Here is a 22573-nt window from a genome sequence, read left to right as displayed (position 1 = left end):
ATTTTTTCACAACAATTTCAGACGCTGTCTGCTTAAACTGATCATCTTTGATTTACTACATAAAAACACAACTTAACTTGCTTCTTGTATCCACCTACTATCTTGCAATAAGAGGATAGCCATTTTTGTGTGTGTGTGTGTGGGGGGGCTATATATGTTTTTCTTCCATGACTCCTGGCATATTTTTAATCTAATTTGGGTTGGAGAGAGAAATATCTACAGAGAAAATTGTATTTTCGAGTAATCACACTGAATCTGGTAATACTAAGATTAACCCACCATTATTATTATTATTATTATTATTATTATTATTATTATTATAAAGACTGATTTGCAAAACCTATTCTGGTTCCACCAAATCTAAGGCTCTGCTTTCCAAAACTCACTTTGCGGCCCTGGGAAACTGCTCTTTGCAGTGCACCTCATGTTTTAAAGGACCTTTGTACCTAAAATGCCCATGAAGATTTCATTCCACTTAGGCCAAGGATTCAGTACAAAGACTGAAAAACCCATTCACAAAAGAGTAAAATCTTTGAACTGCTATTTCTCCCCACCCTCAGCTTGAAAATAAAGAAGAGGAAAAGAAATAAAAGCAAATTATTAAGGATACCTTATTATGGCTCTAATTTTTAAAAGTTGAAAAATATTTAACGAGCAGCTAATTTCACTTTTCAAGGCATTCAAGATGCACCAGTGGAAAAAAAAAACAAGACAAGAGCAAGATTTCATGGAACTTCAAAATTTTAAAGTTCAAAAGATCAGTCCAAAAAATAGAGTTAGCTATTTTTATGGAACTGATAGCCATTAGATCCTTCACAAATGAGGGAAACCAAATGAAATCCTGAATTCTCAGACTCTTATATGCCACTCTATTATGTCTTACCATAGATCATCTAATTTTATGTTCCCCAAGACATGCGCTCTACCTCACCATTATAGGGATTCTTAATGAGCTATTTAATTTCATGTAAGTTTTAGAATAAAAAGATACATTTTTAAAATGCTAATCCAACAATCCTACTAGTTTTTTGTGTTTCAGTTTTCTTTGGGTTTTGTGTTTTTGTTGTTTTTTTTGTTTTGTTTTTTTTGTAAAGGTCCCTCAGGTAACTGGCAGTTTCCATTTAGTTTGGCCTTAATGAGTATTTACTGCACCCAGGACCCAGAAGCAGAATCCATACGGCTTTCAATTTCCTCAACTTAAATACAAGAAAGTGCAACAGTAACCAAAACACTTTTCAAAAATATTTAAAAGCACTACTTTTCACCACTGAATTTTCCTGCCAAGTACACACTATGCTTTTATTTTTTTTTAAAGATTTTATTTATTTATTTGACAGAGAGAGACACAGTGAGAGAGGGAACACAAGCAGGGGGCGTGGGAGAGGGAGAAGCAGGCTTCCCGCTGAGCAGGGAGCCCGATGTGGGGCTTGATTCCAGGACCCTGGGACCATGACCTGAGCCAAAGGGAAACGCTTAACGACTGAGCCACCCAGGCGCCCCCACACTATGCTTTTAAAACTACCTGCCTTATATCAGATGTTGATTTACAGGCAGAATTCAAGCTCTTATTTAAAAAAAAAATGTTTGCTAGACATATGAGAATCATATCTTCTTAAAAACAGTTTAAAACATCATCTATAGCTGGCCCAGTGTTTAACTGGAGAAGGTGTAATTGAGACCGATGAGGAAATACGTTCCTCCAATTATATGAAAATAGGGCTTGTTTTTTTTCTCATGAACATGTATAATGAAATAGCATATACATAAAATTATAAGATGGTCACACATTCAGCATATGTACCTTCTAAATTTACAAAAGGATTTCAGATGGTTCCATATAATAGAAACATAATAAGGATATAAAATTAAAAGTGTAGGTACTTTATAGTAGAGAAAATAATTATTCCAGAAAACTAACTAGACTAAGGATGGCTGCAGCAACTGAGACATAATTTTAATTTTGAGCTTCTAAACAGCTATCATCATCATTAGATAAGAGACATACGAGTTTATCCAGTTCATCAACAGAAGGACTTTCCCCTCTCATTCACAGACAAGCCTTAAGGGTAGGAGATACTAAACGTAATGGAGAGTCTTCAACAATATTTTATAGAAGCTGCCGAATTTTCATGTGGCAGAGACTACAAACCAGCAACCCGTGGGCCAGATTCAACCCACAAGTTATCTTCTTCGACCTTCACAATCTCTACAAAAATTTTTGAATTGTTGCCAATATTTAACATAAGAATTCTGACTTCCAGCTTCTTCTGAAAAATCAGATTTGCGAACACTGGCCTTACATTTCCACATGGTAGCAGCTGGCTGAAGCTGACTTAAGAGCTACCTGTCCTGTACGTCACAGAAACCCCCCCTTGCCACCACTTACATCACCTGCAGGTATTTGAGTGTGGACCCCTGTAAATATATGGTGGTTTCTTGTGACAACCTTACTACAAAACTTGGATGTAGGATATGAAATCAGTGGTCTTTGAAGCTGGAGCAATGGAGCACGTGGGCACAAAGCAGAGCTCGGAGGGGAGCCTCCTCTCTCTCTGGGCATGAAAACCCTCCAGGAGGCTCTTTAAATAACATAGAAGGCAAAGTCCAAGGACTTTAAGTACTGCCCCCAAGAGTCCTTGACCACAGGTTAAGAAATCACTGAGAGAATAACATATATTGTTTGAAGTAATAATATCCTGGGTTTTTTTTTTTTTTTAAGATTTTATTTATTTATTCATGAGACACAGAGAAAGAGAGGCAGACAGAGGGAGAGGGAGAAGCAGGCTCTCGCTGAGCAGGGAGCCCAAGGAGGGGCTCGATCCCAGGACCCTGGGATCAGGACCTGAGCCGAAGGCAGACACTTAACGACTGAGCCACCCATACGCCCCTAATATCCTGTTTTAGAACAAGACTCATGCATGCAGGACTGATGCTGTGCAAGTGTGTATTAGATAATGGTTTATGTCCCCTCTGACTTGTGAGGTGTCCATTCTAACCAGTTGAAAATATTCTGAAGATCACCCCTGTGTTCATGGAAACTCACCATATGCAACAGATAAAAGTAGGGACGCTCTGTTTAAAGAAGGGGCAAGAGGGCCAACCTGCTTGGACCTCCTGAAGCAAAGCCCTGTTGTTGATCAATGAGTGGGTCCCTTGTCACCAGACCCATCACTCTTCAAAGTTAGTTGACTCTAATGGCTCTACCAAGAACTGAAGTGCAATCATTGGCCAAGGAGCTCCTTAGAAAGTTCCCGAAGGGCAAACATTCTGTGCTACTGATTATAGAAAAATCCATAGATTTAGTCTGGCATGCAGTTGGCAAAGCAAACATTTGTTACTAAAGCGAAAGTGACAGGCCATTCCACAGGAAGTAGATTTAGAAGTAGCAAAGGCAGGGTCTAAATTTTCCTTGAGAAGGAGCTTTGGATCTGCTGGAATGTCTGAACAAGGAATGGACTCAAGGCCCAGAATTATATACTATAGGACAGATAACTTTCAAACTGTTTTTTAAAGCAGCAAACCTCTTTTCTGAACCAAATTCTAGACTGAACTCCAACACATAAAACTGCAATGAATATAGCTGTTTTCTGACTGAAAGGTGGTTAAGAAGCCAGGATCTCCCATGTACATATGTCCACTTCTTCCTTCCCATGAATTTGGCATCTCCTCAGAATCCTAAGGCTTTGTGAAACACACTGTTAAACGTACTACCATGGGGAGTAAAAGATAGGACTTTGGCCTGTAAACATTTTTTTTTAAAGATTTTACTTATTTATTTGACAGAGAGAGACAGCGAGAGAGGGAACACAAGCAGGGGGAGTGGGAGAGGGAGAAGCAGGCTTCCCGCAGAGCAGGGAGCCCGATGCAGGGCTCGATCCCAGGACCCCGGGATCATGACCTGAGCTGAAGGCAGATGCTTAACGACTGAGCCACCCAGGCACCCCTGGAAATATTTTTTAAAGATTTATTTATTTATTTTATAGAGAGGGCACACAAGCAGGGGCAGAGGCAGAAGGAGAGGGAGAGAATCTTAAGCAGGCTCGACTCCCCGCTGAGCATAGAGCCTGATGCGGGGCTTGATCTCACCCACCCCTGAGATCATGACCTGAGCTGAAATCAAGAGTCAGACGCTTAACCGCTTGACCGACTGAGCCACCCAGGTGCCCCAGGCCTGGAAATTTTTAAGGCAGGTATTAACATCTTGTCCATAATTGTGAACTAAAGCCACCAATTTTCAATATCAAAATTATTGTCTTGAAATCGTTGAAACAGACAGGCACAGCAAACCATTAATACAAAAATCAATGAACCAAAGAGCTAACTCTTCCCTGGCAAATCTCCTAAGATGTATAAAGAATTATATTAGAACCAACCACCTGTTCCCAGTCTTTTATAGCCCTTAAAACAAAATGTCAGTTTCACTAACCTACTTCATAAGACTAAATCTCTGTCTTCTTTATTTCAAATAATTGAATAAACAGCACCTTTGTTATCTCAAATCTTTTGTGAATAAAAAAAATAAATGAACGTAAAATTTTAAAAAATATTAAGGGGCAAAAAAATTAGAAGTCTTCGTTGAGCAAGTATTTTATTCTTTATTCCTCAAAAGGGAAATTAATCCTACATTTTAAAATAACTGAGCTTACAACCTGGTTTCTAAAGATCCTTGATTTTATCATCATTAGCAGTGACACAACTCAGAGTTTTCAAAAGCTTATTTTACAAATTCAGTGTCCATGATTTGAAGACATCACTACTCATATAAAGAGAAAGGGGGAAAGAGTACAGCAAGATCCAGGAGCAAGGCCAGATTATGCATCCACAAATTTTTTTTCTATCCTTCAATGGTATTTGTGGGGGGGGGAAGATGTTTTCCCTTTACAAAGAATAAATACAATTGCACTCTAGCGGGGAGAAAAGTAGCCTAAACTTTCAACAGTAGGAAATTCCTTCCCAAATTTTCAACTCTTCATAAAAGCCAGCTATGTTTGACAACCCCCCCAACCACTGACAAGCGTGTGTGTATGTGTGTGTGTGTGTGTGTCTGTGTGTGGGTCTGTGTGTCTGTCTGCTGCACTTTCCCGGTAAGTGTATGCCACAGAACCCATACATTCCAACACACTGAGCAAGCGCACACAAACTCAGCCAGCGAGGGGGCACTGCACTGGAGGTAGGCCTGCACACCAGGCACCTTCCAGCCCTGCCTAGCCATCCCCACGGAAATGCAAAGGGGAAGGAGAATGAGAGAGAGGGAGGGAGGGAGGGAGGGAGGGAGGGAGGAAGTGGCCAGTACAGGGCCTCATAGAAAGAAATGCAAAACCTTTTGTGGGGCAGGCCAGCCACATACTCCTAGAGTTTTTAAACATCAAAGAATAAATTGTGTGAGATTTTCAGTCCTGCTGGCACCACTAGAGTCACTTACTGTCTTCTGTGCACTATCAGTGAGTACCAGTCTTTCCCCCCGTGCTCCGGAATTAGAGAATGCACGAGCTGCCTGACATAGTTCACTCAGTCACCTATGCTGCTATGGCCGCCTGTCTCCTGTCCCCCTTCCTTCCCTCTCTCCCTCCAACTGTCTATCTTTCTTTCTTTCTCTCATTCCCCCCTTCCTTCTATTTGAAGAGGCTAAACTCCATTTTTCTTAGTGTTAAACTGTTGAATCATCTATATGACTCTCTCAAAGATGCACAAATATTTTACTCCGAAATCTTACCCATACAATGAAGAAAAACATCCATTTTTCATTATGCATTGTTAAAATCACAAAGATCAGGAGGGACTCAAGTAAAAGGTCTCCACATAATACAGTTATAGCCTGTCCTCACATGAGCTTTTTCAAAATATCTTCTATTTCGTGAATTGGTTTGAGGTTAACCTGTCCCCAGAATCACCATTCGATTACATATTTTTTGCTTTGCTTTTTGAAGAGAAAGCATAAAGAGAAGATGTAGCAAGATAATAAAAATGTCTTCTCTGATAACATTTTAAGCTCTATTAGAGGTTCTTGACTGAGAAAAATCATATTTTTTAATCATAATAAAGTTCATAAGATTATGTTTTTATCAAAAAAGCACCTCTATCTCTAGAAGCAAAACTCTTGTAAATCTCATTTCATTGATAGTATAATTGTATCTTACATCTTGTTTACTTAAAAAAGTCACCAATGTACTATATAATATTTAAGTATTGTATCAAAAAGACCCATCTTTCCACTCCCTGTGCTTTCACCGACATTTTCATGTGTCAGAAAGGTTTAAAATTTTCTAATGTTAGTAAGATGAATCATTTTATGAAAAGCAATTTGTGAGAATCCCATATTTTCCTTCTCTAGACCATACACATTTTTTTTATATACAGATGAAAATGAAACCATGCCAAACTTTGTGCAACATTCTAGGTCCTAAACAAAAAAGGCTGAGTCTTTTTTCAGGGTTTAAAAAAATATATCTGGGCCAAAAGCATGAATACAGACCCTCTCCCCACACTGCATACACATTATGTTAGTTTTCAGCCACAATGACTTTTAAAAACACCTCTCTTTCATAATTACTAACACCTCTACAATAGGAAGGACTACTTCAAAAAGTGTCCTCAAATTAGGACTAACACTTTTCACTGTTTTTCAATTATACTAAAAATAACTAAACTTCAGCCCCTTATCTTCCTCAGCATATCTGTTGTATACATGTAAACTTTATCTCTTATTCTGAGTTGGGAAAAACATACAAAGTTACTCTGTAGCCTATGTAAACATTATCACAACTCCTGCTTTACTGGTAGGGTACTGTTACTATATTTAAATTAGGAGGAGAGCAAAGGTAATAGGACCACTATTTCTTTGAAGCAGGTTTGGTCAGGTGGAAGGAGGAGCTGCTTTTGAGCCTGAAGCCTGACCACCCTATCTGTAAAAAGGATGAAGTACAGGTCTCTCCCGGCTGTTGTGAGGATAAAATAAGATACACAGAAGGCCTCGTGCAGCCCCCTAGCACAGGAACTGCTTCCTAAGTATTAGTTACCTTCCTTCCCCATCTTCAGAGTCAGAATTCCACAGAACATGCAATACCTAACTCCAGACTATCCTAACTTAAAGAAATGAAATGTGTGGGGAGTTGGAAATAATCTTTTCACCTATTATTTTTTGATAGTGCCTTCCTCCCTTCCACCACCACCATATACATAGGACAGTACACAAAACTTAAAGGAAACAAGAGGATAAATACAGGGAAAGTTTACAATTAAGGGAAAATGAACTGCACTTCACATGCTTAGTTATTTAGTATATGTTTTTGAGTGATTGTATCATTAATGAATCTGAAAACTTCATGGATACTATCCTACTAATACTCATTCCATCCCCACAAGAGAGGCCAAAGGCCATATTCTGTACAGAAAGTGAAGCAGAGAGACACCAAATCTAGGGAAAGACCTGGCAGCCACCAGGAAAAGAAACCAAAACACAGTCCTGACCTCCAGCAATGGGTTGGTTAAAACCCAGGAAGAACCCACCCAAGTGATTCCTTGAGCTAGACTTTCCTTTACCACAAGGCTGATAGTCTTGACCAGAGCTACAGCTCACTGCCTAATGTGTGTGGTGCAAGATGTCGAGAGATACGTCTTTCTTGGCAGTGTTCTATTTCATAGCACAAGGAATGCAACCACTGAAAAAAGCAACAAACTCCAACCCCACTTCTGTCTATGGGCGAGCATGGTGTGAGGAGGAGGTAATGCTGCTGGTAATGTTTAAATTGTCTCTGTTTGTTTCTAATTATTTCTGCTTCTAAAAAAACTGTAACAAAGCACAGATCACTCAGATTGATGTAAGAATAAGACTGCAAAGGATCATTCACAAACAAATCTATTTTCATATACTTCCATCACTCTTGAAAGGCACCCTTTGAGCCTTACAACACTTTTGACTGACTTCTTTAATTTAAAAAATAGAAAAAAAAAGTCTCAGCATGCTGGACTGAGGATCAGAAGACCTGGGCTCTAGCCACAGCTTTATTTAATAGCCATGTGGCCTTGGGCAAATTATTAAATCTCTCTGAAACTAAGTTTCCTCATCAGAAAAAAGGGGAGGAAATTACTTGTCCTATCTTCTTCACATAATTATTATTTGGAGTAAATGAAATAATGTGTTGAAGAGGCTGAGACATCAGTACTATATGAATATACGATGCAGGCACATAAAAATACATATATCTCCCCGAGAGAATACTACTAGCATTATTTACACATCAACACATGGAATCATGAAACAACCTTTCTGATCACATTCAAAACAAAAATTAAAAATCCAAGCTTCCCCCTAAGACAAATTCTCACACACTGGCACATATTAATTATATCATAATGAGAAAAGCTGAAATGGTCCCATACATATTTTCCTGGTCATTAGGTACAACATTTCTTATGATACAGGTAAGTATCAGAAAGTCTAAAATATGCATTCGAACGCTTAATTTTCATTTATGGGACTCATTAAAACAGCTATTTTATGAAATATTCTTGATAGTAAACAGAATGGGAAAATTCTAAGTAATATTCACATTTTAAGAATAAAGTACAGAATAGATAAATAACAAGGAAATCTGGGAATAAATGAACAAAATGTATCTCAAAAATGCAAGCCTATTACATAGTGAGAAAGAGAGGCTTGGAAGGAGACATATATCTATTCAATGATGGACACTGGGTTAGCTTTCAGATTTGATTGCCTGCTATTAGTGCAAAAGCATCCATTTTCTCTGGTCTACTTAATCTTTACCTCAATATGCCATCAAACTCTAAACCAAATTAAAGAAACAATTATCATATCCTCCCTTGTCTTTGGAAGCCAAAGCAACAGAATCTGAATTTTTCTATAAAGGAAAATAATTTTTCTTCTCTATTTTATGGAAAGACCAAAGTACATGATCAAAACAGGAAAAGAAAAACCTTAAAAATAATGCTCTGAGCACTCTGCAATTTTGCTGCCGAAAATAGAACCCATACAGTCCATGCCACCAAATGAAAATTATAAGTTTGTAAGCATGAAGTCAAATTATAAAGTAAAAGATTTTTAAAAATATTTTAATGATGATAAATGGGAGGAAAAACTGTTATCTTTACCGGTAGGTGTTCGTTGTTTATTTGCTATTACGTTTTCTTCAACGATAGTGTTCTGAATGACTACCCAAACTGACTGGACTTGAATTTCAGTGTAAAAAGGATAAACCTTGACTAATAAATTACTTGGGCATGTTTTGTTAAACAGAACTATGTCATCCTTCAAATTAAGAAGTTAATCATAACTTTTGAGAGATAATGCTTTTGACTAAAAGTTTTAGAAAACTGGTTTAAAAAACTGGCTTAGCCAAGCCACGCCACTCTCTTCTTCAACACCAAAAAGAACGTGAAGACACTTTGGTGGCATGTAAGTGGAATTTTTAAAAGTATATTTTGAAACTTTTTTTAAGAGTCTCCAAAGAAACCAGTTCAATATTTATGCTTCTAATGAAATTGATTCTGTCAGAGTACTTCTGTTGTACAAAATAATATACTGTCTTCCACAGTATAGAATTTCTAAATGAAAATGCATATTCAAATTTTGAATTTTCTAACATTTATAAAAATGGCTTATACATCATCAGAGCCTTCACAGAATCACTGAGCTAACTCTAATAGTGAGAGAGGATATCCAAGCAAGAGGAAGGAGAGTACACTGTGCATTATATCGTCCTCCTAGCAGCACACTCGGTGCAGAAGCCCCCACAGGTGCTGGAGCCCTGGCTTCCAAAAGGTTAACCACCTACAAGAGTTATGTATCACTCAAAGCAAATACTGATTCCCTTTGTCACAAGGTTCAAACATCCAGCAATTTTCATTTGCCTTGTCAGATTCTAAACTCCAGAGCAAATGTTGCTCAATTAAAGATTTCCTCCACTTCCCTCTTGATACCATCTGAAAGTACTGTCCCCCACAAAGCACACATGCACACAGACACCCATGTGCACACACCCCACTGAATCACAGAGATGACACACTTAGCTCAAATAATATCCTCTCACAACTCTGACCAATTGCTCATCTACTTTTGAGAATTTCATTAGAAGACTTGGAAGAGTGATTCAGCAATAGACAGCAAATATTTAGAAAGTTGAGAAGTATCAGATATGCGTAAAAAGTTCCTGTAGAAATCTGATTTTCATTGTTTTGACTTTTAGTAAGTGTGCCCAATTACTATCCTTTTATGCACTTTCAACCTCATTTACATCCCCCCAGCTGAAAAACTGGAGCAACTTCCATTAAAAAAAAAAAATCTACTCAAAATAGTTAGATGTAAAATTTGACATGCAATTAGTTCTAAATCATCTAATGTCCTTTAAAAAATTCTTCTTAAAGAAAATACATTATTTTACCATGTGTAAAAGGTATTGTACAAATACTACTAATCTTCTCTCATGTTTATGTAATCTCAGGTTAAAATAGTAAAAAACAAAACTCTGAGACCATCCCTTACTGGTCATCTTATATCCAGCCATAATTACACGGAAACATTTTAAAAAACACCATTTGACAAATGTATTAAACATCACCAAACCTCCTTTTAAAATTAATGGTCAGATGCAGCCATTTAATACTTTTATAAATTGCTACAATACAAATTTAAAACTGAGATGAATTTGACAAATTGGTAAATCAAGCAGCACATAAAAAGTATTTTGATTTGTAGCTTTCAATGTTTTTTAATATTTAGCTAAATAACATAAAAACACCAAATGACCAGTCTTGTAATATTTGTAAGCTAGAACTTTAAACCTACATTATCACCTGAATTATCAACTAATATTTTTCTTTGTTGCTTCTATTATCTCTTAAAGGTCACAAAAATGTGTAATTCTTTATGGCATTGCCTAGAAAGAACCATATGAAAAAATTTTTGTTTTAAAAATGGGAAACTAAATGTCCAACTCAAAGTCAAATCATAAGTTACCTTACAGTTTGACATGTGTTTTATATTAATATATGTTATATCCACACATGGAATCTATCTAATTAAATTCAGGAATTAATTTTTAATTCAACAAATTCTTTAAATAGAAGGCTATCATATGATTTTAACATAAAAAAGTCTTTTCTGTTGCTACAAAATTAAAAATTGATGTAGCAAAAGCCTTTGTTGCAGGGAGGGCTTGAGGTTGGGTGATTTTTTTTTTTCCTTTTTGGTATTTAATTCAACTATACACAATGTAGTACATACAAGCAAAATACAATTGAGATACTGTTTTCTTTAACATTCCTATAGGAGACCGAATTCATTTGCATTGGAGAGAACACAATTACTGATTTTTAACTCATGAAAGACAAATTCATAGCTTTTTCCTACACTACCTCATAGTATTCACACCATCTCAGTGAAAGCATGTCTAGCACCACTTGGTTACTTCCTAGCAGTGGGCAGAAATTGCATTTTTCAAAGTTTTGTTTCTCACAGAATCATTCAACTTTAGTTACAAAGCACATTCAGGTTAGCGTATGTCTTAGCTCAAAACAATTTATGTGATGTGTGCGTGCGAGTAGATACATATGCAGATATATGTATATATTTTTAAACTAAACTCTCCTCAACATCAAAAATGAAATTTCTGTCAAGGAAGTTTCCACAACTTTTAGCAGAATTTTAAAGTCACTACCAAGTTCTTCCTCTTTAAGGAATCTTTGATTTATATATACTACCAACAAATATGAATAGAGAAAAACAATCCAAAGATTTTTATTCAACAAAGCCTGAAATCAACTTAGAAAGTAAGAAAAATAGATGGTTTGTCTATGGTTTGCATTACAATACTTTGTATCTAGTAAGAATGAAACACATATGGCAAAAAGGAAAAAGAGTTTTCTGCTGCTGATGACCCTGAGAAAATAATGGTTATCTAGTCTGTCTACTATAATAGCACATGTAAAATGATGCTAGAATGATATATAACAAAAGACCCAATTGGTAAGCAAATGGCATGCCAATAATTTCATGACTTAAGATAAAAACATCTCCTCCCAAAGTACCATTAGCTTAAAAAAATCTATTTGGAATGTAGATACTAAAACTGATTCTTGAAAACAGAAAGAAATCAGAACAATATAAAGAAAATGAACACTCAATTGTTAAATGATTTTTTAAGTAAGCAAGCAATGAGGATGAATTGTTTTCTTCACATTTTCACTTCAACTAACACAAAAACCACATATAGAACTGACTTAACGCTGACAAATTTACTTCTAACTTGTTAAATTTCATGGAAATGCAACAAAGGAACACCAAAATAGTCACCATATAACATAAAAGCTTTGGTTTCAAATGTCACAGTACCCTGCTTTTTGAAAGCCAGCACCGTGGTAGTGCCCTGTACATGAGAACATACAGCTGCTTCATCCCAGGGGTCTGAGCTCAGTACACAACGCCAGTCATTAGCCATCTCTCCCTTAGCCTGCAGTACAAGCAACTAATTCCTGCATTTTAAACCAATAAAGGAAAGGGAAAAAAAGAGTAAAACCATCCAATCAGAAATGATGCAACCCTCTACAGCAGCAGCTTATGCATACATTTGGTATGTCAGACGTCTTCAGTGTAGTGAATCATACACAGCGCATTTTAATCTACCTCCTAGGTATTTCATATCGCCCACATGTTCAAAGAAATCATGTACTAATAGGGCTGTATAAGTCCTAGTTTGCTCTTTATTTAATTAATACTAAAAATTGGGGACATGCTTTTAATTCTGAACTCTCACATAAACACAACAAAATTACTTAAATGACACTCTGGCTAACAGCAAATAACCTCTTCATTTCGAAAGAAAAAGTTTAGAAGAAGTTTATTTTTGAGAAGTCTTAGGAGAGGTTAATAACTTTAGATAAATTAGTATTTCCCTTACATTGCAACATGAAATAATGTACTTTGCAACATGAAATGAGACACCAACTAAACAAAGTTAAAATTCTAGTGATTTTTATTAATTATAACCCCAAAAAGGACTCAAAACAGCTAGACAGCCAATAGAATTAGGCATTTATAGAATAATAGCCCATCAAATGTTTTAGGTGGTTCTTTCAAGTTTTGCTCAATATAGTCATCAAATTTTCAAGTGTTGTAGGATGAGTAATTTAAACTTACAATAAGTACTTAATATATCAGAAAGTTTCAACTTGGATTTCTCAGGCAAAAAAAAACTTTATAGAAAAGTATATAAATTAAAATACTTAACTGAAAAACCAGTTACACACTACATCTGTTCCTAGAGAGAAGAACTAGCTTAGTATTACACATGAAACTGCAAATCATAACTAACTTTTGCCTTTTTAAAAAGGCATTACCTTTGTGACACGTCACAGAATCATTTGCAAACAAAAGATACTCTGTCACTTAGTTAAAATAAAAGTATCTGAAAATGCGCCCACAATTTTTAAAACCTCTTTAACAAAACATCTAAGTATTTATAAAATTAGTACGTTTGTTTTAAAATCTGTTCAATTCTGGTAAAAATCAAGTAAGCGGTTACAATGTTGAGTATCACAAATTGTAAAGGTGGTAGATCAAAGACTTCACTTAGAGTTTTCAATCCAGCTACTTAATGACTAATGGTGAAGAAATGTATGTGAATGGGATATAAACTAAGTTAGGACACATGGGAGAAAAAAAAAATGTAGAATGAGTAATAAAGGGCCCCAATTTAAAGTCCACAATAAACTTTAAACAAAGATGTTCTCCCTCATTCTCTCCTCATAGATACTTCTCACGTAGGCAAATCACTGTGGAGAAATCCAACTTCCACAAAACTCTTTACTCCTTCATTAACAACAGTGCACTTAAATATAACTACAGATTTCACAAAGATACTTATTTAGCCTCAAACATACCTTAAAAGCAACAACAACAACAAAACGCTCAGAAGCAATAGTCAGTAGTCTCAGTGACTAAAAAAGTCTGGCTTTTTAACTGCCACCCAATCCAAACAACTTATTTCTTTAGAGTGCTATGCAAAATATTGACCCCTTACTGAATTATTTTATTATTCAACGTTAAGCTATCTAAAAAAGAAAACTAATTAATCGCGAAGTTTAGTTCAGCAATTTAGCTGACAAAGTAAATATTTACTCTTAACATCTCACAGGAAGTCTTGACAAGCATTTGTTGCCACTGTGCTGGGGGTAGGGGTGGGAGTGGGGGGTGGGAGGCAAGTTTTGATAAACAAGTTTAACGGTCCCAGCGAACTTCACACAGCTAGGGTTCGCCACCCCTCACCCCCAATAAGGCACCAGATATTTTCCAAGTACAGTAAACACCTTATATAATGAAAGTAAAAAAATGTAACTTTCTAAACTATGTTATCTCCACTTAACAAAACAAACAAAAGCCTTTTTTAAAAACTATAAAAGCACACTTTAAAAAACTGAGTGTATTTCTGTATTTATACGTAAGCCCTATCACAAAGTAACTAAGCAAAATATATTTACCTGAGCTTTTTAGAGACTGAGTAATCAACTTCCATGATTTTCCCATGCAATTCCACTTTACCTTTAAAACAGAAATTAAAGCACTCAGAACCTTCCTTAGATCAAACCGGCGGGGGTCTAGGAGGGGCACGCACAGAACTCCACGCTCGGGCTCCGCCTTCGGGCGCCCTCAAGGGGTCTCCTACCCCGCTCGAGCTGGGCAAACTTGGTTCCCAGTGGGAAGCAAGGTGGGCGCCCCGAGTCTTGGGACGAGGTGGGAAGGGCGCGAGCCCGGATCCGACCCCAGGTATAGCTGTGGGTGGCATTACCGGAAAAACAAATTTAATAAAGAGCGGCGCCAATTTGAAAGGATGAGCTCATTTGAAACTCAAGCTGCAGGGCTGGCGCGGCCCCGCTCCTCTCCCGGCCCCCACCTCTCCATTCCGCTAACCCGGGCCCCGAAGGCTCCGCTGCGCTCCCCTCCCTGCCCTCTCCACCCGGTGGCCCCGAGAAGACGCACTGAAGCCCCCCACCCCCCTACCACCACCACCCCGGGGCCGCTTCTGCGAGAGCCCAGTCCCGGCCGGCTCCTGGGTGTCACCTTGGCCTTACTGCCGCCCCGCCCCCACCCCGCGCGCCAGTGGGGAAGGGGCTCCCGCCGGGCCGGGGTTCGGGGGGCGCAGGCTCCCGCCCCGGGGGCGAGCGCGGCTCCGAGCGGTGCGTGTGCGAGAGGGAGAGTTGGTGAGTGCGCGCGCGCGCGAGTGTGTGTGTGTCGCTCTCCGTCTCCCGTCTGGGCTCCAGCGCTCTCGCGGGCCCCCCCGGTCGCCTCTTTCCCGGTTCTCAGCCCGGGCCCCCACCGAGTTGAGACAGGGTACCTCGTAAAAAGGTGCTTCTGGCCGAGCGGGAGGCGGGGGGACAGGCGGCGGAAAGCCCCCAGCCCCGAGTTCTTCTCAATAAAATCGGACAAAAAATTCAGAGAAAAATAGGAGCGCTTGAGAGACGAGCGAGAGGGGACTGAGGCTCGGGAGAGGACCGAGAGAGATGTGCCGTCGTGCAGGGGCTGGGGTTGGGGGAGCCCCGAAACCTCGGAGGGGGTCATCAGGGTGGCGCCGAGGGGGTGCCGAAAGTGGGGGACCGCGGGGCGAGGTGGGGAGGGGGCTTGAAAGGAGAGTGCGGCTCAGGGGACGCCAGAGGGCGAGAGGTCCCGGGCACGAGGCACGGAAAAGGGTAAGGTCCGGTCAAGGGAGAAGGAGATGCAGGATTTGGAGGGGGTCCCCTGACAAAGGGGGTGACGGGAAGGTCAGGGAAGAGAGGGGACGGGGGCTCTCTGAGGATGGGGGTGGGGAAACTCTGGAGAGCAGCTCAGGGAGCCAGGGGGAGGAAGGGTGCCCCCAGAGAGCGAGTGAGCCCTGGGCACCCTCGGAGCGGCACGGGGGTCGCCCCAGGGCTGCGGCTGGGAGGGCGGGGGGGGGGAGTCGGAGCGGTGGGGGGAGGGGAGCGGGCCGTCCCGGGATCGGGCCGGCGGCGAGAGTTGAGGGTCTGGTGCGTGGAAGTGAGCGTGCGGGCGCGGGAGCCCCCGCCGGGCGCCGCCCGCAGGGCTCGGCCTCCCTCCGGGCGCCGTCCCGGCCTGAGCTGGGCGAGGCGGGGGGAGGGGGCAGCGGCGACTGCTTACCCGAGAGGGTCTCGATGGCGCGGATGGCCCAGTTCTGGTCGGGGTAGTCCACGAAGGCGTAGCCGGACTTGAGCAGGACCTGTCCCGCCAGGGGCAGCTTCCTGTCCCCGAAGAGCTGCCGGAGGTCGTCGGCGGTGACGGCGGGGCTCAGGTTCCCGATGTAAAGCTTGTTCATCATCCGTCTCTTCCCCGAGAGCCCGCGGCTCCCCCGGCCCGGTACCCGGCGCTCCTCGCCTCCTCCGCTGCCCTCGTCTCTCCTCCTCCTCCTCCGCCCCCCCTCCCCGCCCTCCGCCCGCCCGCCACCCACCCCCACCCTCAGCCTGGCTCCCCCCACCGCGGCCGGCCCGGCCCGCCCGGGGGCAGAGGCGGAGGCGGGGACTCGGCGCGGCTGCCTCCTCGGGGCAGAGTCCCGGGCCGGGCGGCGGCGCGCGGACAAAGCGCTCTCTCTGCCTCCCTCTCTCTCTCCTCTCTCTCTCTCTCTCTCTCAAGGCGGTGGCGGGAGGAGGAGCAGCGGCGGGCGGCGGCAGCGCACCCCGCGTGTGTCTGTGTGAGAGTTTGTACGGGCGTGTGCGCAGCCGAGAGTGAGCGAGCGAGCGCCCCCTCCCCGCCCCGCGCCGCCGAGCCCCTCGCCCCCCGCACGGCTACCCCGGCTTCTGCCTCCCGCCGGGCGGGCGGAAGCGGGTCGCGGCCCGGGGCTGCGGCTCCCGGGCGCCAGAAGCCCGGGCGGGCGCGGCGCGGAGGCCAGGCGTGCGGCGGGGCGGGGAAGGCGCGCCCCGGGCGCGGGTGGGAGTGCGCGAGGGGGCGCGGGGGAGCGGCCGCGAGCCGCAGGCGTGGGAGGGAGAGGGGCCGTGGGAGAGCGTGGAGAGGGGTGTGCGTAAGGTGGACCGGATGTGAGAGTGCGGCTGCTAGGGCCCGCGGGAAGGTGTGCCTCGGAGGTGAGAGGCGAGGGCAGGCTGGGCAACTTTCGCGGCGAGTTGGCCGCGTCTGGCGCTCTGCGCGGTCCCGGGCGGAGCGCTCCCTCAGAGACCCGCTCCCCGTCCGGCTCTCCGGGGCGACCGGGCGGCGCGTGTGGTCGAGGGCTCGCGGACGGGAGTCGGGACGCCTGGGGCCCGGGACTGGTCGGGCCCTCGCGGACTGTGTACCCTGGGGAAGTTGCCGCCGGCCTTGGGCCTCAGTTTCCCGGCCCGTTTGGGGGAGACGGAAGGCCAGAGTGAAGTCCAGTCCCCTCCGCCCGCACCCCGTGCGCCCGGAACCCCGCGGCGGGCGGCAGCCTGACGTTGGCAGCTGCTCTCTATTCTGGGAAGTGCCGAGGGCTTCCCGAGCGGCCGCTGCGAAGCCAGGTGGCGGGTGGGGAGGCCAGCGGGGAGGGGGCAGGGGCTGCGGCCGGGAGGACGGACGCTCACTGCTGGGCTGCGAGGCCGGGTTTGGTCCCAGAGCCGGGGTGGTGGGAGGCGAGGGTGGCTGGAAGCGGAGGCGCTCGGGCTGTGTAGGAGTTCCCCGAGCATTGGGAAGGGCCCGGGGAGGAAAGAGGTCCTTCCAAGCGGAGGAAACAACGTGACCGACGGAAGAGGCAGGGTTGGGATGATAGCAGCCCGAGCCGAGGGGCTAGGGAAGGAGCCAGAAGGGCTGGAGGCTGTTGGGAGTTCCGGGGCCCGGCTGGAAGTCTGGTGGTTAGAGCCTGGTCCCAGCCAGGAAATGAAATTATACAGGGAAGAAAAAAAAAAAAAATTGGCAGGATTCAGAGGTGAAGAAGGGGCAGAAGAAGATTCCAAGATCTGGACTTCTGGGGGCCTTAGTGGAGGTGATGGTTTGATCAGAGGAGTAAGAGTTCTTGAGGACGTTGGGGGTCTCGGTGAAGATGGAACAGGTTCAGATCGCCTGGCTGGGTCGTGAAGGACTGTCTTTCCTAAGCGTTCCTGTTGACAAAGAGGGTGGAGGGAGAGCGGCTTGTTTAAAAAAAAAAAAAAAAAAAAAAGCATGTTTCCAGGCCCCTTTGCAGACTGAATCTGTGAGCCTGGATTTTGTATTTTCCTTACGTACTCGCAGGTGATTCTTGTTTGGGACGCACTGGCAGGTGGAAAGCCTATAGGCTTAGGACTCAGGCCTTCCTCCTTTCTGTCCCCAGCTGTGTGGCTTAGAATGTTCCTGCATCTGTGAGCCTAAGTTTCTTCAGTTTAAAAAAAAAAAAAAAAAAGGATAAAACAACTAACCCTTGCAGGGCTGTTGTGAAGTCTCTATGAAGGAGAACTGAGTAGTGTGTTAAGACACAGTGGTCACACACATAATGCTTTTCTTAGAAACTAATGAGCTTCTAAATACTTTCTTTTGGAGAGGGAGATCTCCTTAAATTAATTAGTTGTCCAGAGGAAAAATAATGTATACCTACATATTGCAGTTATTTGAATTCTGGCTGTGGTCTCAAATATTCACATATTTCCTCTCTCTAAAAAAGGATTGGATTGCACTGTTCCTGGAGTTGGGAATGGACTTTGCCATTATTTCCCAAACTAATAGATAAACTAGGTATGGATGCTTCCCTATCAAAATGTACTGGAGAATCACAAATGAAAACTACTGTGTGTATATAAACCTCAGCAGACCCAGGGGTAATGATATTCAGATTGTTTAAACAAATACCCCTAATCAGTATAGTCACCTTTGTATTATAGGACAGCATTTGCTCATTTTATTTCCAATAATTCAGATTTGCACCGTGTAAAAGAGAAATGAGAGTGGCAGGGGTGCTTGGTCTCATTCTTCTCTGAAAGGTTAGTAAAGCTATTTTTTGTTGTGTGATATTTTCAGACATATCAATTCCTTGGTCCTACTGCAAAACCACAAACATTTTAGCATGGATTCTCTAGTGGGCAACAAGCATCTAAAGATTCTTAGCCAAGGTGGCTTCTGGTGAACTCTTTTGCCATGTCTCACCTGGTCACTTTCAAATTTTTTTTCTGAGAAATAACTGCTCTTTGCTGCAGTTGTGTCTTCTGTCCTGCCAGCAGTTTGTAAACCATGGTGCTGCAGAAGGGTTTACATAGTGTGGTGGTGGACACGTTTCCACCATACCTCTGATTTGTAGCACAGACAGTTCCTTATCTTAGAATGCAGAGTTGCTCTTTCACATGAGAGAGAAGGGGACAGCCTCAAATGCCAAACCAGAAATCCAGAGGTCCTTGCCCCTCCCTGACAAAACTTTATTTTCTGCCTGTTTCCTCCTGAGTTCCCCTAACTCGTCCGCTCCCAGAGAGTTGAAATGGAAATGGATCTGGGCTGAATTTAAACCTACTAAGCCAAGATTTTATGAACGTTTAACTGAGGTCAGAAATTTGGAGACATTTTTGTATTAGGCATATTACTTTTAGGCATATTAACCGTTTCCTCAAGAACATTGAAGGCAATACAGATCCTCATGGTTTCTCAGTGAGGATCGCAGTAGCGTAGCTGGGACAAGATTTCTTAATGTCACTTTGCAGGTAGGAAAACTGAGGCCCAGGAAAGTAGACTTTCTTTCTGGTCATACAGAGCTTGAAACATGACTGGCAAACATATTCTAGCTAAACAAAGAACCTATGAAGTGTTAGGGCTTCGATTTGGACTTTCTTTCTTTCTCTCTTTCTTTATTTCTTAGTAATCTCTACACTCAATATGGGGCTCGAACTTACAACTCCAAGATCAAGAGTCACGTGCTCTCCCAACCAAGCCAGCCAGGTGCCCCTTGGACTTTCATGACCAAAATATTTTTGTCCAGGGACAGAGTACCTTCTGATAGCATCACTGTGGTTGCCTTAACTGTTTGAATCTATAAAACCATGGTGAAAATGTTTTTGCTCAACTAATGATGGTGGTCTGTATGGCCAGTGGTGCTAGGTAATACAAGGAGTTGGGAGGGAAAATGAGGCCTATTTGCTAGAAGGCTGGGGGAGAAACTGTAGTTGGAGCCAATTCAGTGTTTGGTGGTGTCAGTGCGTGCTTACTCAAGGGGATGATTTGGTGGTAGGGTAACCTTCAGATACTTTTTCAGTTAGCAGAAGAAAAATTGTCTGACCTTGGTTGAGTTAATTCACCTCTTTGACCTTCAGATTCCTCATTTGTAAAATAGTATAACCTACTACCTCAATATAAACTCCAGCTCCTCTGTATTTTTCATATTTTTCCAAATACTAGGCTCTCAGAACTCTACTACTTTGCACATACTGCTCCTTTCCCTGGAAAGTGTTCCCCTGGTAAACTGCCTCCTCCTCTGACTTGACCCCAGGATACATACAGCACTTCATTCATACAGATAAAAAGTATCTTGTCCAGTGCTGACTGTTGCATGACCTTGTGAATATCCTAAAAACTGTTAAAGTGTGCATTTTAAACAGGTGAATTTTTGGTATGTGAATTAAATGTCAATTTTTCAAAATTATATGAGAAAAGTCTTTTCTGTGGTAAATTTCAGGAGAAATGAGATTTTGTTTTTTTTCATTCTTTGGCCAAGTACCAAACCTTGTATGTAATAGAAGCTCAGGTAATATTTGTTGCATAAGCAATTACTACCTGAGATTTGCTCTATGGATTAAATGAAGATGTAGGAGATGGTACCTGTCTTGCTTGGTGCTTGACATGTAGCAGGAGGAAATGTTCACTTTTCTCCCCTCGTTGAATCCATTCATTTATTCATGGCACTACACAATGTTAGGCACTGAGGATACAGAAATGGATAAACATTATCCTGCTCTCAAAGAGTTTATGATCAGTAGGGGAGGCAGATGTATAAACACACTGTAGTATGGCATAAGAGGTTCCATAACAGACTTTGGGAGCATAGAGGAAAGACCATCTCGTTCAGCTAGGGTCAGGGCGGGGATCATCATGGAAGAGCTGATACAGGAAATGAGTTTTGAAAGATAAGCAGGGATATGCTAGGATAGGAGAAGGAGTGAGAGGAAATGCATGCTAGGCAGAAGGAGTAACAAATGCAAAGGCACAGGAACATAAAAAAAGCATCTGCTCCACACCTACAATCAAATTCAAATGTTGATTCAGAACTAAGTTTGAGAAAAAGAGAACAGAAAATAATGACCCCTACCAAAAAAAAATAACAACAAAATTTTTCTAGAATTAAAGACACGGATCTTCAGAAGGGTTTATTGAAGGCATGAAAGATCCAGAGCACGGGGCACCTGCCTCGTTCAGTCAGAAGGGCATGCAGTTCTTGATCTTGGGGTCCTGAGTTTGAGCCCCACATTGGGCATAGAGTTTACTTGAAAAAAAAGACATGCATGGATTCAGATATGTCCCCATTTGGGGGGAGCTACTGGAGGATAAGTACCAGCAAAACCATGGAAGAGGAAGATAGGAGATTTGGGAAATATGGAATCCAACCCAGGAGTCTATGAATAGAAGATCCACAATGCTACCAGAGCAGCTTTCCAGAGAGCGACCAACACAAATTGGAACAAGAGGATAGATGGCTAAGAAAGAGAAGACTTCAAGGAACAAAAAAAATGGCACTTCTATATGAATGCATAGTAATTATTTCTGATCAGATGCCAGGCATGTTGGAGCATTTGGAAAAAAAAATCATAGGTATATGGAAAACTAGGCAGATGGAAAGGGAAATCATTAACTCTAGGAAAAATACATGGTCATACAAGAAAGAAGCAATGGTCATAGGCTCAACAGTGAAAATATTTGTATAGTCATAATGTAAAAACTGATATATTATCTAAACTGTATAAAGAGAACTTACAAATTAGAAAAAGACAACTGTTTGAAAAATGGGAAAGAACACGAACGTACTAATTCACAGAAGATGAAACAAATGGACAATAAGTTCAACTCATGAGTAATTGAGGAAATTAAAACCTTTCACAAACAACTTGGCAAAAATTATAAAATTCTGAATACAGGGATTGGTGAAGGTGTAGAGCATCAGAAACAGCCATCCACTGCTGGCAAGAGTGTACATTGGTACAATTCCTCTAAAGAACAATTTGTCAGTATCTAGTAAAACTGGAGATCTAGGCTCTTAGCACTCCCTGGCAATCTCTCCCATTCTCCTAGATGGCCTTTACTTATCTCACCTCTCTTCGTACCCTCTACTCTCCAATTGCTCCTCATCCACCCTAGGTCTCGATAACCTTGCTTTCTGTTTCACTGAGAAAATAGAAGCAAAGAGAAGAACACTTCAGCATGTTCTATCAGACCCTCATATCCGCATCTGTGCCCATAGACCCTGCCTTCTCTTCTATTACTATGGATGACCATGCATGATCCAAAAGAGAGGGAAAAACTGATGAATCCAGAGAAAATGAATAAATGTGCACACGCTTTGACCTATCAATTTCTCCTCTAAAGAAATTCTAACATGTACAAACATACAAGGTTCATTATCACACTAGGATAGTGAAAAATTGGAACCCAGATCTATCATCAAGAAAA

At 42.2% G+C, this 22573-nt stretch overlaps 1 protein-coding gene across 2 annotated transcripts in view; it reads right to left on the bottom strand.

Annotated features, from left to right (window-relative positions):
- Positions 1-16396, bottom strand: part of IGF2BP2 (insulin like growth factor 2 mRNA binding protein 2) — a 155470-nt gene extending 139074 nt beyond the window's left edge. For both annotated transcript variants that reach the window (XM_032406974.1, XM_032406975.1), the window contains exons 1-2: positions 16145-16396; positions 14494-14554 (exon numbers count right to left, since the gene is read on the bottom strand). In XM_032406974.1, coding sequence (XP_032262865.1) covers positions 14494-14554; positions 16145-16322 — 239 coding nt within the window. In that variant the 5' untranslated portion in view covers positions 16323-16396. The remainder of the gene's footprint in view (positions 1-14493; positions 14555-16144) is intronic.
- Between the last annotated feature and the right edge of the window lie 6177 nt (positions 16397-22573).

The sequence above is a fragment of the Phoca vitulina genome, unplaced genomic scaffold (assembly GCF_004348235.1).
Source record: "Phoca vitulina isolate PV1807 unplaced genomic scaffold, GSC_HSeal_1.0 scaffold8, whole genome shotgun sequence".
Classification (NCBI taxonomy): Eukaryota; Metazoa; Chordata; class Mammalia; order Carnivora; family Phocidae; genus Phoca; species Phoca vitulina.
Note: the sequence above shows the minus strand (reverse complement) of the source record. Positions and strands in the feature narration are given on the sequence as shown.